The 12,818-nt window shown below is 57.6% G+C and overlaps 1 protein-coding gene across 3 annotated transcripts; it reads left to right on the top strand.

Moving 5' to 3' along the window:
* The first annotated feature begins 1,390 nt into the window (after window positions 1-1,390).
* On the top strand, window positions 1,391-11,154 carry NFATC4 (nuclear factor of activated T-cells, cytoplasmic, calcineurin-dependent 4). 3 transcript variants are annotated; one of them, XM_012647319.1, is made up of 11 exons: window positions 1,391-1,528; window positions 2,181-2,309; window positions 3,372-4,455; window positions 5,857-6,019; window positions 6,615-6,814; window positions 7,139-7,311; window positions 7,796-7,936; window positions 8,862-8,917; window positions 9,193-9,319; window positions 9,507-9,767; window positions 10,818-11,154. In XM_012647319.1, the coding sequence occupies exons 1-11, from the start codon at window positions 1,462-1,464 to the stop codon at window positions 10,883-10,885; spliced, it is 2,469 nt and encodes an 822-aa protein (XP_012502773.1). In that variant the 5' UTR covers window positions 1,391-1,461; the 3' UTR covers window positions 10,886-11,154. The 3 variants fall into 3 exon arrangements, with proteins under 3 accessions (XP_012502773.1, XP_012502771.1, XP_012502772.1); XM_012647317.1 differs by having other exon boundaries at window positions 9,507-10,088; XM_012647318.1 differs by lacking the exons at window positions 1,391-1,528; window positions 2,181-2,309 and adding an exon at window positions 2,962-3,022 and having other exon boundaries at window positions 9,507-10,088.
* The last annotated feature ends 1,664 nt before the right edge of the window (window positions 11,155-12,818 follow it).

Here is a 12,818-nt window from a genome sequence, read left to right as displayed (position 1 = left end):
CTCCCGTAGAGGGGAAATTGAGTCACTGGGAGGAGAAGCCAGAGTCATCAGGGGAGTGAAGGCCGATGCCAGCCCTCAGGGCCTTCCAGATGCTAGGAGGAGGGAGAGGGTTCTCCGGGAAAACAAAGCGGGGTGAGAGGGGGAGGCGGTTGGTTGGGCAGGAGCTGAGCCAGACACATGGAGAAACGCTGCCCAGGATCAAAGGAAATATGACATTTGTAAAGAATGTGCGCGTCTGCTTGTGCGGCGCGGGGGGGGGGGAAGGGGGGGGGGGGGGGGGGATGGGGGAGGGGAGGGGCAGGGTGTGGGGTGGCCGGGGCTGGTTTCGGGGTCTCTACCCCTGTCCTTCTCGCTTCCGCTTCCCACCTCCTCTGCCCCCCTCTTAGGTGCAGGCTGGTTAATGGTCTCGAGGTGTTCCTCGCTCTCCTGCCCATGTGTCTCTCCTTCCTTTATTTCTGAGATGAAGCTGGAAGGGAAATGTAACCTGAGGAGACCAACCAAAGGGAAAAAAAAGAAAAAAGAAAAATCAAACCAGGCCGCCTCTCGGAACATTCTTCTCTCCCCGCCGGCCTGGCCTCTTCGTCCCGCCCCTCCTGCGTCGCGGCCCTGGGCTTGGAGCCGGGTCAGCTTCCGCACGTCACTGGGGTCCCCGGGGGCTGGGGAGGGGGTCCCCTGGGCGGGCCCGAGGGAGGACTGAGGGGAGGGAGGGGAGCCGCCTCGGCCGCTGCGAAGCTCTGGCCCGTCGGGCCGGCCCTCCCCTCTTCCTCCAGCCCCGCAGAGCCTGTTTCTCATTAGAGTAACGGGCGCGGTCCCCGCCCGGCTCCTGAGTGTTTGTAAACGTCTGACCCGGGGGCCGTCGCTTAACACTTCAGGTGCCGGGCTGGGGCGCCATTGGGGGCGCCGCCCTGAGCCGGAGGGATTTAGAGATTGGAGATCGCTGCGGCATTTTAGAGGGGTTTGAAACATACGGTATGAGTCGGAGAAAATGGTAACCGCACCCCCCCACCCCAGCACCTCCTGTCGGAGTCACGAATCACCCGTCTAACTCCCTCTCACACAACCCAGGCTCCTCAATGCCTGCCCTTCCTGGAAAGTCCAGTACGGGTCTTCTTTCCTCCCCCCGCCCAGGTGACAGGTGTCCAGCCTTGGGGCCCACCAGGTCGTAAGGCTCTGGGTCTCCAATAAACCTGGCCAGGATTTTTAGGAGAGCCGGACCAAGGTGCCATCTGATCAGAGATTCATTCCAGACTACAGTTCTGGGGAGGAGAGAGCTGACGTCCCGCGGAGGCTAATTAATGGCCCCTCTGGGTGTCTGGGACAAGGGCCACCGCAAAGCCTGGTCTGGATTTACGCCCATCAGGGACTATGGGCCTTTGAACAGTTCCCTACCAGGCTCTTTGGTTCCTACTGCTCTGAGAAGCATCCAGGCTGGTTAAATGTTTTTCACCTTTGCGAGGAGGGATGACGGACGGAGGCGCTGATTCGGCCCGACAAAGACTTCCAGAAGGCCCAGGCAGAACAGCCTCGGGCGAGGGACTTGGAAGGAATGGCCTTTTCTTCTTCAGAGCAGCCTGGAGCCACTCTGCACCCCAGACCCTGCCTGGCCTAAGGCTTGGAGGGAAAGGGGAGGAGAGATGCTGGCTATACAAGTCTTTAGAACTTAAGGAAGGGTCTTCCGTGGGCCCTCTACACTGGGGGCCCAGGATGTGGCCCCTTTAAGGCGCTCGGACCCTGGGCCCTGAACTGAGACTAAGAGGAGGTAGGGGCGGGGGTTGGGTTCCCTGCGGGAGATGATTGTCACAACTGCGGGCCAATAGGCATCACTAGGGTCGTAACGTGCTTGAGGGACCGTTTTCCAATTCAGTTTTTTTTTTTGAGGGGGAGGGACTGGAGAGAGGATAGAGGGAGGGAGGGTGGGGGAGGACGAGGGGCGCGTGGTTTTCCCATCTCATCCCTGGAGGAGGGGCTGGAGCATCCCGGGCAGCCAATCAGGGACAGGCTGGGGGGGGCCCCGCTTTGAAGAAGTTTGGGGGAAAAAAGTTTGGAAAAGTTTCTATAATAACGAGGGGGCGTCCGGAGGGAGGCGGCAGCGGCGGAGGAGGGGGCGTCTCAGAGAAAGGGAGGGAGGGAGCCACCCGGGTGAAGATACAGCAGCCTCCAGAGCTCCCCCTCCCACGCAGGCCGGGACCAGGGGGCTCTGGCCGGATCCATGGGGGCAGCAAGCTGCGAGGATGAGGAGCTGGAATTTAAGCTGGTGTTCGGGGAGGAAAAGGAAGCCCCCCCGCTGGGCGCGGGGGGGTCGGGGGAAGGTTAGTGCGGGGCTGGGAAGGGGTCTTGGGGTCACTGAGTGAAGTGCCTGGGGATCCTGAATCTGGGGAATTTAGGGTATCGAGCCTGGGGTGGGGGATAAGGGGGTCAGACGTTGAGGGGGGTCCGGGGGCTCGCTGGTCTGCGGAAGTGAGGCTGGGGGCCCGGGCACCACTTTCTCCTTTTTAGGTCGTGACTGGGGTGGGGGTGGGGGTGCCGTTGGCTGCGCGCCGCCTCCCGGCTGGGCCGACTGTCACTGAAACGGGGGGCGGGCAGGAAAGGCGGCCCCAAGAGTACAGGGCACCGCCAGGGGAAGGGGAGGTTCGACTCTGGAGCTTGCCCCTTGCGGACCGAGCCCTGGTCCAGCTAACTGGACGCCCGGAGCTGGGGGCGCTCTCAGGCCGCGCCAGGGCGCCCCTCCCCCTCCCCCGTCTGGCCGCAATGAGAGGCAGATGGCGGGGACCGAGCCGGGGGCGGCGGCCGCGGCTCTCACGAATCCGCGCTGCCCGCCGCCCCCCCTCCCCCGGCTGGGCTCGGCACGCTTCGCCCTCTCGGCTGCACCCCCGCCCCAAGTTGGGGGGAGCAAGGGAGGAGCCACCTCCCCTCGTCACCAAAGGCCTGGAGCCCCCCCTCCTTGGCCACAGTTGCGATGGCAACTGGGGCTCCTGCCAGCGCCGTTTGGGGGTTTGGGAACCGCTGCTAATTGGGTTCATGTGTGAGTCGCCCCCAGCCCAGCCCAGCATCTAGCTAAGCACGCCTCCAGGCCCAGCTCCAGCCGGTCTCAACCCACCTCCCTCACCTTAAGGCCCGCCCTGTCGGGTGCCCTAGGTCCCAGGATCCAGGGAAGAGTGGGAAAAGGCCTGGCACCCCTGCCTCTATCTCCTCCGTCTTTTGAGGTCCAACTTTGTTTTTGTCATGTGACTCAGAAGGTCTCCTCAGAGGCCCGTTTTTGCTGAGGAGGGGACTATAGCAGGACTTGGGATTTGGCTACTCAAGGAACTTAGACATCTCACCTGCTTCTCTCTCTTCCCATCTCCCTCTGCCCTCCTTTCCCATTTTGACAGAACTGGACTCAGAGGATGCCCCACCATGCTGCCGACTGGCCCTGGGGGAGCCCCCTGCCCCTATTGGTATTCCCCGACCTCCACCCTCTCGTCCTGGCATGCACTCCCCACCCCCGCGCCCAGCCCCCTCACCTGGCACCTGGGAGAGCCAGCCTGCCCGGTCTGTGAGGCTAGGGGGGCCAGGAGGGGGTGCTGGGGGCACTGGGGGCGGTCGTGTTCTTGAGTGTCCCAGCATCCGCATCACTTCCATCTCTCCAACACCTGACCCACCTGCTGCGCTGGAGGACAACCCTGATGCCTGGGGGGATGGTTCACCCAGAGATTATCCCCCACCAGAAGGCTTTGGGGGCTACCGAGAGGCAGGGGGCCAGAGCAGGGGGGCCTTCTTCAGCCCTAGTCCTGGCAGCAGCAGCCTGTCCTCGTGGAGCTTCTTCTCTGATGCCTCGGATGAGGCAGCTCTGTATGCAGCCTGTGACGAGGTGGAGTCTGAGCTAAATGAGGCAGCTTCCCGCTTTGGCCTGGGCTCCCCACTGCCCTCACCCCGGGCCTCCCCTAGACCATGGACCCCCGAGGATCCTTGGAGCCTGTATGGTCCAAGCCCTGGAGGCCGAGGACCGGAGGATAGCTGGCTACTCCTCAGTGCTCCTGGGCCCACCCCAGCCTCCCCCCGGCCTGCCTCTCCATGTGGCAAGCGGCGCTATTCCAGCTCTGGAACCCCATCTTCGGCCTCCCCAGCTCTGTCCCGTCGTGGCAGCCTGGGGGAAGAGGGGCCTGAGCCACCTCCCCCACCCCCATTGCCTTTGGCCCGAGACCCTGGCTCTCCTGGTCCCTTTGACTATGGGGGGGCCCCACCAGCTGAGAGCATCCCCCAGAAGACACGGCGGACTTCCAGTGAGCAGGCGGTGGCCCTGCCTCGATCTGAGGATCCTGCCCCATGCAATGGGAAGCTGCCCTCGGGAGCAGAAGAGTCTGTGGCTCCTTCTGGGGGTCCCCAGAAGGAGGTGGCTGGCATGGACTACCTGGTGGTGCCATCCCCACTTGCTTGGTCCAAGGCCCGGATTGGGGGACACAGCCCCATCTTCAGGTGAGGGTTACGCCCGGCACCACTGCTCTCTCCAGCCATCTCACTAGGGGAGCAGGAGGATCAAGGGATGGGTTGGAAGAAAGGTCTTAATTTCATGCCCTCCGCGTTTCAAAAGAGAATCTGCAACCTGCATGGTAGCTGCCACCTACCTGGTTTTAAGGAATTAGAATTAGAAAAAAAAAAAATGCCCCCTCTGGACCAATGATTTAGAATGGGCAATAGCTCTCAGTGGCCAGTTAGAGAAAGGGTTCCCCCCACCCAGTTCCTATAGGATGGATGCCCCCCACCCTGAGCTCTGTGGTGGCATGTGGCTAGGTGTGAAACTTGGGATGGATTTTGACCTTCTGCTCTGGTCCTTTAGATGGTGCCAGCCTTACACTCTGTTGCATGAAGTCCCCCTTCTCTACCCCTTAATTTATAGGGCCTCACTTAGTGGCTTAAAAGTATAGCTGCTAATTTGAATAAAATAGCATATACTTTCAAGTCAAAGAATTCATATTAAAACTTGCAGTCATTCTACCCCTTCCACCCTCAAAGAGCCCTGTCTATTTAATAACCCTAAACCTGGAGATGTCCAGCTGAGCTAGCTCCATCCAGAAGAATTTCTAGGGGAAAGACACCTTAATACCCATTCCCCTGGGTTTCCCATAGGACAAGGTTTTCTCAACCTCAGCACTATTGATATTTTGAGCAGGATAATTCTTTGTTGTTGGGCCTGTGCTGGGCCTTGTAGGATGGTTTAGCAGCATCCCTGGCTTCTACCTATTGGATGCTAGTAGCACCACCTCCTCTAGTTGTGACAATAAAAACTGTGTCCAGACGTTACCAAATATCACCTGAGGGGCAGTTACTAGTTGAGATCCACTGGCCTCGGGTATCTGGGAGCACAGTGCAGGATAAGTCGCCCCACCTGAAACCCTTTAGCTTCCTGGAACTCTACCTATCAAGCCCCAACCAATGGAAAGGGAGCTGGCCTGGGAGCACAGTGTGCTCAGTCCTGAGTTCTGTCACTGGCTGCTAGCCCCAGTTTCTTTATTTTTAAAACAAATCATTCAGGTCTAAGGTCTTTTCTGGTCTGAAGTGGCATTTCTTTACTCTTCCCATCTAGGTCTGGGGCTTAGGACAGACTTGGGGGTCCTCTGTATCCAGGCAAAGCCTCCCTACCCTCAAACCCTGTGCTCAGAGCAGGGAAGAAGGGAGTTTCAGGCCTGTTGCCATCTTCCATACCCTCATCTCAAGGGGCTCTGTCCCCTATCTCCCCTTGCTTCTGGGCTTTTGGACTTTTTATTTCTGCTGTGCTTTCCTCTTTCTAGACCCACACCCCTCCCCCCTCACAGACCCAGTGTGGTCCTGACTGGGGTCTGCAGCTGCCGATGATCACTGCTCTTCTCTCCTACCCAGGACCTCTGCCCTACCCCCCCTGGACTGGCCTCTGCCCAGCCAGTATGAGCAGCTGGAGCTGAGGATCGAGGTGCAGCCCAGAGCCCACCACCGGGCCCACTATGAGACAGAGGGCAGCCGTGGAGCTGTCAAAGCTGCCCCTGGTGGTCACCCTGTAGTCAAGGTAAGGGACAAGGGGCAGGCCTGATATCCTTTCCCCTCTCCCATCGCAGATCTCTGCAGATGGGCTCCAGCTGTGCAGAACGATGGCACTGCCCTTTCCCACACTCCCTCTCAGCTCTGGTCCTGCAGGCAGCCTGGGGGAGGGGCTGGAGTTGGGGGAGGAGGAATGTACTTCAAGGACCCGGATATACTTTCTACTCTTCTGTCCTTCCACCCCCACTCAACTCATCCCATGGGACACCAGCCTCATGTCTATGCTGGAAAATGGTGGCCTGCCAGATGTGGGGGAAGGGTTAGGCAGAAGCCAAAAGTCACTGGGAGTTAGGTTTTCTCTATATTGAGTATATTGAGTTGGGCAGTCTCTCTCCGAGGCTCTTCCCCCTTTGCCCAGCCCAGTTTGGGCCTTATTCCAAGAATAACACTGAACTCCAGGCCACGTTTTCTCCACTACGGGTGCCCAGTTCCCCAGGGATTCCCTTCCAGGATATCCTTTATCTTTCACCATCCCCACCCTCTGGTGGACTGAAAATCCAGGGATGGATAAAGGATGAGACTATGGGGATTTCAATTAGGTGGCCTCTGTCTTCCTCTGCCAGCTCCTAGGCTACAGTGAGAAGCCGCTGACCCTACAGATGTTCATCGGCACTGCAGATGAAAGGAACCTGAGGCCTCATGCCTTCTACCAGGTGCACCGTATCACAGGCAAGATGGTGGCCACGGCCAGCTATGAAGCCGTAGTCAGTGGCACCAAGGTGTTGGAGATGACTCTGCTGCCTGAGAACAACATGGCGGCCAAGTAAGTTCCCATGCAGCTTCCCCTTGGTCTGCAGGCTTTAGACTAGCCTTCTCCATCGGGCCTAAGCTAGCCCACCTCTTCCTTTTCCCAGAAGAGCTAAACATCATCCTTAGGAGCCGGCTTCATGCCTTCTTACCACCTTGAAGAGGACTTTTGGGGCTGGGGGCACCCTGGATAGGCCCTCTCTGGGTTAGAAAATAGCCCCTAAGGCACCCTTAGAAGGTCATTCAGGACTTTGGATGGAGGGCAGGGGCTTCCCTCTTTAGGATGTATCACCGTTCTGGCTTCAGCTAGGAGGGCTTGCCATCCATCCTTTGCCTTCAGCATTGACTGTGCTGGAATCCTGAAGCTTCGGAACTCAGACATTGAGCTTCGGAAGGGTGAGACGGACATCGGGCGAAAAAACACACGCGTGCGGCTGGTGTTCCGGGTACACGTGCCCCAGGGAGGCGGGAAGGTCATCTCGGTGCAGACAGCATCGGTGCCCATCGAGTGCTGTGAGCAAAGAGGCCCTGGGCCATCTCTCTGTCTCTTGCCACTCTTTTGTCTGTGTGTGTCTGTCTGCCCATCTCCTCTGCAGTGTCCTGTGCCCTGTTTGTTCTGGGTAGCCCTATAGAGGACCCAGCCCTTATTCCTACCATGGATAGGGGAGTGGAGGGGGTGATGTTCTAGTTTGTCCCTGCCGTAGACTCTGTCTCTGGGCTGGACCAGAGTGACTCTGTACCCTCTCTGCCCCTGGGGTGGCCCTGTGCACTGTTTGGTAACTCCCTGGCCTACCCTGTTCACCTCTCTCTCTGCTCCGAGAGTGGCCCCTTACAAGATCTGTGTGACCCCATGGATACAATTGGTTTACTTGTGTGTCTGTCACTGAGGAGGGCTCCCCCTGGGCCCTGTGGCAGTTATTCTTAAGAGGGCGGGGCAGAGGAGGCTGCCCCCTCCATGCCCAGCCCAGCCAGGCCTCTTCCTTGCACTGCTCTGCAGCCCAGCGCTCAGCCCAGGAGCTGCCCCAGGTGGAGGCTTACAGCCCTAGTGCCTGCTCCGTGAGAGGAGGGGAGGAAGTAGTACTGACTGGCTCGAATTTCCTGCCAGACTCCAAGGTGGTGTTCATTGAGAGGGGCCCTGGTGAGTACCCACTGGGGAGGGGAGGGCAGCAGGGAGAGCTTGGAACTGGCAGGCGAAAGATCTCTGGCACTATCACTCAACTGGCCAGTTGAGCTTTAGTTATCTGTAAAATGAGACAGACAGACTACTCTTCCTATTATTCTGTCTTCTTCCTGGGGGGAGATGGGTGTAACAGCAATCTAAAATGATGAGGATGCTGAACAACTGTAAGATATACACATTCTGTTTATTAAAGAGGAGTCTGCTTTGAGATAACTTACCCCCATGTAGACAGGGCATGTGAGGTGACTTACACCCTCATAGCTCCTGCTGGGGCCCCTCTTGAGTTATGGGCCTGGAGGCACAACTGTGATTAATAGAGCCCATGCGGTGCCCCAAGATGACGCTGCAGGGGTAGAGGAAGGGAAGACTGAGGGTTCCAGGTGCAGCCACCAACCTGAGACCTTTGCCCTCTCCAAACCCTGTTCGCCAAGAGCATCAGCCCCTATATCTGAATCTAGCACTCTGTGACCATGTCAGAGCATCTCCAGAGGTTCTGGGTCATGAGACTTGGGGGTCTCATTGCCCTGCATCAAGCTAGGACCCTTTCCTACCTTTGATCTTCCCTCCTAGCATTATCATGGGAGGCGATGTTTGGAGTTGGATGGGAGAGTTCAAGAGTTGCTTTTGTCACTAACTCCCTCTGGTCCCTGGGCTGGTCCTGCCATTTCCCTGGGTCTCAGTTGGCTTCCCTGTACCTTGGAAACAGTTGTAAACCCTGACTCTTCCATCCTATCAAGTAAAAATGCAGTGGGCTCCTCTGTGTGCAGACCTTCTAAGGGCCTTCTGAATTTGGTCTTGGCTATGGCAGGAGGGGAAATGGCAGGGGACTGGGGTAGGGGTGGGGCCCTAGAGTTGGGCTGGAGCTGTCTGTTCCCCTGTACAGATGGAAAGCTGCAGTGGGAGGAGGAGGCCACAGTGAACCGACTGCAGAGCAATGAGGTACCAGTGTCACTAGGGTAGCCCCCAGGGGGCAGGGGTGGGGAAGTCAGGAGATTCTCAACTGAGTCTCCTTGCCCATGGGAGTGGACTCCAGAGCTGCCTATTCTTTTCTGGAGGAGGCAGTGTGGCCACTCTGGAATCAGGTTCGTCTCTAGGGAATGAACTTTGTTCCTTAGCAAATGGAAGAAGCTAGGAGGTTGAGTTTGGGCCCTTGGAAAGAGTGAGCTGAGCCTAGATTCCTGAGGGTGCCCTGCCTCATTTTCTCTCTTCCTCAGGTGACACTGACCCTGACTGTTCCCGAGTACAGCAACAAGCGGGTGTCCCGGCCAGTCCAGGTCTACTTTTATGTCTCCAATGGGCGGAGGAAGCGCAGTCCTACCCAGAGTTTCAAGTTCCTGCCTGGTGCGCTCTAGGACAGCCCATGTTGGGGTATAGGGATATGGGGAGGCCGGGGCAGAGGGAAGCAGTACCCCCATTGTGAGGGGCCGAGGCATGGATGGAACCTGGGAGGAGGTGGTGGTTGGAAGGTGTGCAGTGGGGAGACTGCCAGGCCTCTCACCAGCGTGTCCTCCTGCTTCCATCTTCCCAGTGATCTGCAAGGAGGAGCCCCTACCAGACTCATCTCTCCGGGGCTTCCCTTCAGCACCAGGCCCCCCCTTTGGCACTGACATGGACTTCTCACCACCCAGGCCCCCCTACCCCTCCTATCCCCATGAAGACCCTGCTTACGAAGCTCCTTACCTGTCAGAAGGCTTCGGCTATGGCACGCCCCCTCTGTACCCCCAGACGGGGCCCCCACCATCCTACAGACCAGGCCTGCGGATGTTCCCTGAGACTGGGGGTACCACAGGTTGTGCCCGCCCACCTCCAGTCTCTTTCCTTCCCCGCCCCTTCTCCAGTGACCCTTATGGAGGGCGGGGCTCCTCTTTTCCCCTGGGGCTGCCATTCCCTCCTCCAGCCCCCTTTCGGCCTCCTCTTCCTGGGTCCCCACCGCTTGAAGGCCCTTTCCCTTCCCAAAGTGGTGTGCATCCCCTACCTGCTGAGGGATACAATGAGGTAGGGCCAGGCTATGGCCCTGGGGGGGGGGCTTCGGAGCAGGAGAAATCCAGGGGTGGCTACAGCAGCGGCTTCCGAGACAGTGTCCCTATCCAGGGTATCACGCTGGAGGAAGGTGGGTGTGGGATTGGGGGCTGTGGGTGTGAGTGTGTGCGAGAGATTGCTCTGCATGTTTGCTGAGGGTGGAGTGTGGCTTCCCAGAGACTGGGCATCCTTGGTCTCTCAGGGCCAGTTGGAGGGTCCCAGGAGGCAAGTTCTTGGTGCATGTGGCCACCTGAATCCAGTTAACTTAATTCAGAAGGGTGCATGGAATACCTACTTCAGTCTTTCTCTTGCCTCTGCCCCAAGTCACAAAATCTCAGAACTAGAACTGCTTTCAAGATCATTCCATTTAGCTCCCTCAATTTGCAAATTCAGGCACTGAGTTTCAGAGAGGGGCAGTGGCGGGCTTGCTGAGGTCCCAATCAAGCATGCTTCCCCGTGCCTCACCTTTCCCTTAAACATGGTGCCTGTGGTCAGATTTGGTGATGAGAGCCTTCCTGTTTTGCCTCTCCTTTCTTCCACTGGCTACACCCATCTCCAGCCCTGCTGATACCGGTTGCCCTGACATCACAGGCAAAACCAACAGGGAAGGGCTGAGATGGGGGCCTGGGAACCCATGTGGATGGAGCTGGGCAAGATTTGATTAGGACCAGGTGTCAAGACATGTTGGGGAAACTGAGGCCCAGTGGAGGAGGAGCCTAGAGACGTCCTAGACTAAGCCCTGCCTGAAATGGATTGGGGATCTCTGGAAAAGGAGGGGATCTGCTTCTAGCCCAGTCTCTCAACTGCCCCTCCTTTACAGTGAGTGAGATCATTGGCCGAGACCTGAGTGGCTTCCCTGCACCTCCTGGAGAAGATCCTCCTGCCTGAACCATCGTCTGGCAACCACAGCCCCAGCCCACATTCCCTCCTTCCTGTGGCGGTGGCTCCAGAAGCTTGGGGCCAATTCTGATTCCTCTTTCCGCAACTCCTGCTTGCCTCCCTGTCTTCTCTCCCTGCTGAGGCGTGGCCCCTGGGCCTGGTGCTGCCTTGGAGGGCTGGGGGAGGGAGAGTGTGGAGGATGGGATGGGGTGGAGACAGGCTGGGTGCCAGAACTGGCTGGAGGGAAGACGTGTCTAGATTGTGTACAGGCTGGAGCAGTGCTGGGAAGCTGGGGACAGGTTGATGGGTAATAAACTGCTTACTAACCAGTGCTTCAGGCTCCGGAGCTCTTTGGAGAGAGGGGTGGGATGGCTTACTCCAGCCCTGGCCCAAGGAGGCGGAAAGGTTGGAAGGAGATGGAGTGTGGCTGGGAAGGTTGCATACCAAGGAGCTTCTCAGGGGAAGGGGCTGGGGAGGGCATGAAGGCTCCCTGATGGGGGCCAAGGTTGGGGGCCAAGGCTTGAGTAGGCCTCTCTAACCTCTCCTCCCTGGAGATCCAGATTCTTTTAGGAGCTTTGGGATGGGACCCAGGAATCTGTGTATTTTCAAGTTCCTTTGCCATGCCACCACAAGATGATTTTGATTCATAGCTGAGGTGAGCAAACACTGTTCTAGTTGCTCTCCCCCATTTATAGAGGAGAAATCTGAGATTCAGAGAGGGAAAGGGACTTGCCCAGGGTCACACGGCTAATCAACAGCAGGTTGAATGCTGCACTCCTGGGCTCCTGCCCCCAGCCCACACTAGACACTCTGACCTGGAGGGCCCGTGCCCCTCAAACTCATCTCCCTGGAGATGGGGTAGTGGTGAGGGGGAGGGGGGTGTGGGTCCATCCACACTCTGGATTTTCCTATCCTTGGGGATTGTGAAGACATTCTGGAAATTTTTGCGCTTCAGAGGTAGACTGTAGAAAGCCAAGCAGCCTTCTTGTAGGCTCTGAATGCCGTCTGCCCTGGGGCTCAGGGCATTATATGAATTCTGGCCTATCCTGCAAGTATACACATCCATGCTGGCCTTCTGAAAAGCTGGTACATCCATCACCACTGGCAGCCACAAGCTAGAAACCTGGTTTGTCCCCTGTCTTGATGGCCTATGAGGCCAGTGGGCTGGGAAAAGTCAGACTTTGTTCACCTGGAGCTTGGCACACAACGGGCACTGGGTACAACAGCTTGAGTTGGCCAGGCCCTGTGGCAGGGGCCGTTACCTAAAGACATTCAGGGAGTTAGCGGCGGGGAGCCTTGCTTCGCCTCAAGGCTGGTGGGGCCTCTCTATACTGGTGAGTCCAGACAGTCCTGGCAAGTACCCAGGAATGCAGGGGTGGGTGTAAGAGAAGCTGGCTCTGGATTGGAGAACAAGAGAACCAGGGTGATCCCCGGCCTGTTGCTGCTTTGCGATTAAGTTCATTTATCTTCCTGAGCACAAACTGCTTTGAACCAAACTGACATCAAGTGATCAGCTCACTGGTCCTTGGCTGATTTTCAATGACCCCCCCCTCCAGCCTCCTGCTAGAGTCATTACCCCATAATCTCCATGTCAGAAGGAACCCTTCTGGGGCACGTGTGTCATTTTCAGTATTCTTCAGCTCCTCCCCTACCCCCCAAGGTCTCTGCCAGATGGTGGGTCAGCTCTGTGTGAATGAAAATCTGCGTGGTGATAGAGACTCACTGCCTCTCAAGGAGGACCATTCCTCTGTCAGGCATTTATTGAGCAGCTACTAAGTGCCAGCCAGTGGGTCCTGGGAGAATCCTTAGCCTCATGGGGCAAAAGTAAGTAAACAGCTCATCACAATTCAATAGTTCAACTCACTAAATATTTCTTATACAGAGAGTACATCAGACCTTTGGGGGTGGTCAGTGAACAATTTTAATATGGGATGCAGGGGGG

The sequence above is a fragment of the Propithecus coquereli genome, unplaced genomic scaffold (genome assembly GCF_000956105.1).
Source record: "Propithecus coquereli isolate 6110/MARCELLA unplaced genomic scaffold, Pcoq_1.0 Scaffold261, whole genome shotgun sequence".
Taxonomy (NCBI): domain Eukaryota; kingdom Metazoa; phylum Chordata; class Mammalia; order Primates; family Indriidae; genus Propithecus; species Propithecus coquereli.
Note: the sequence above shows the minus strand (reverse complement) of the source record. Positions and strands in the feature narration are given on the sequence as shown.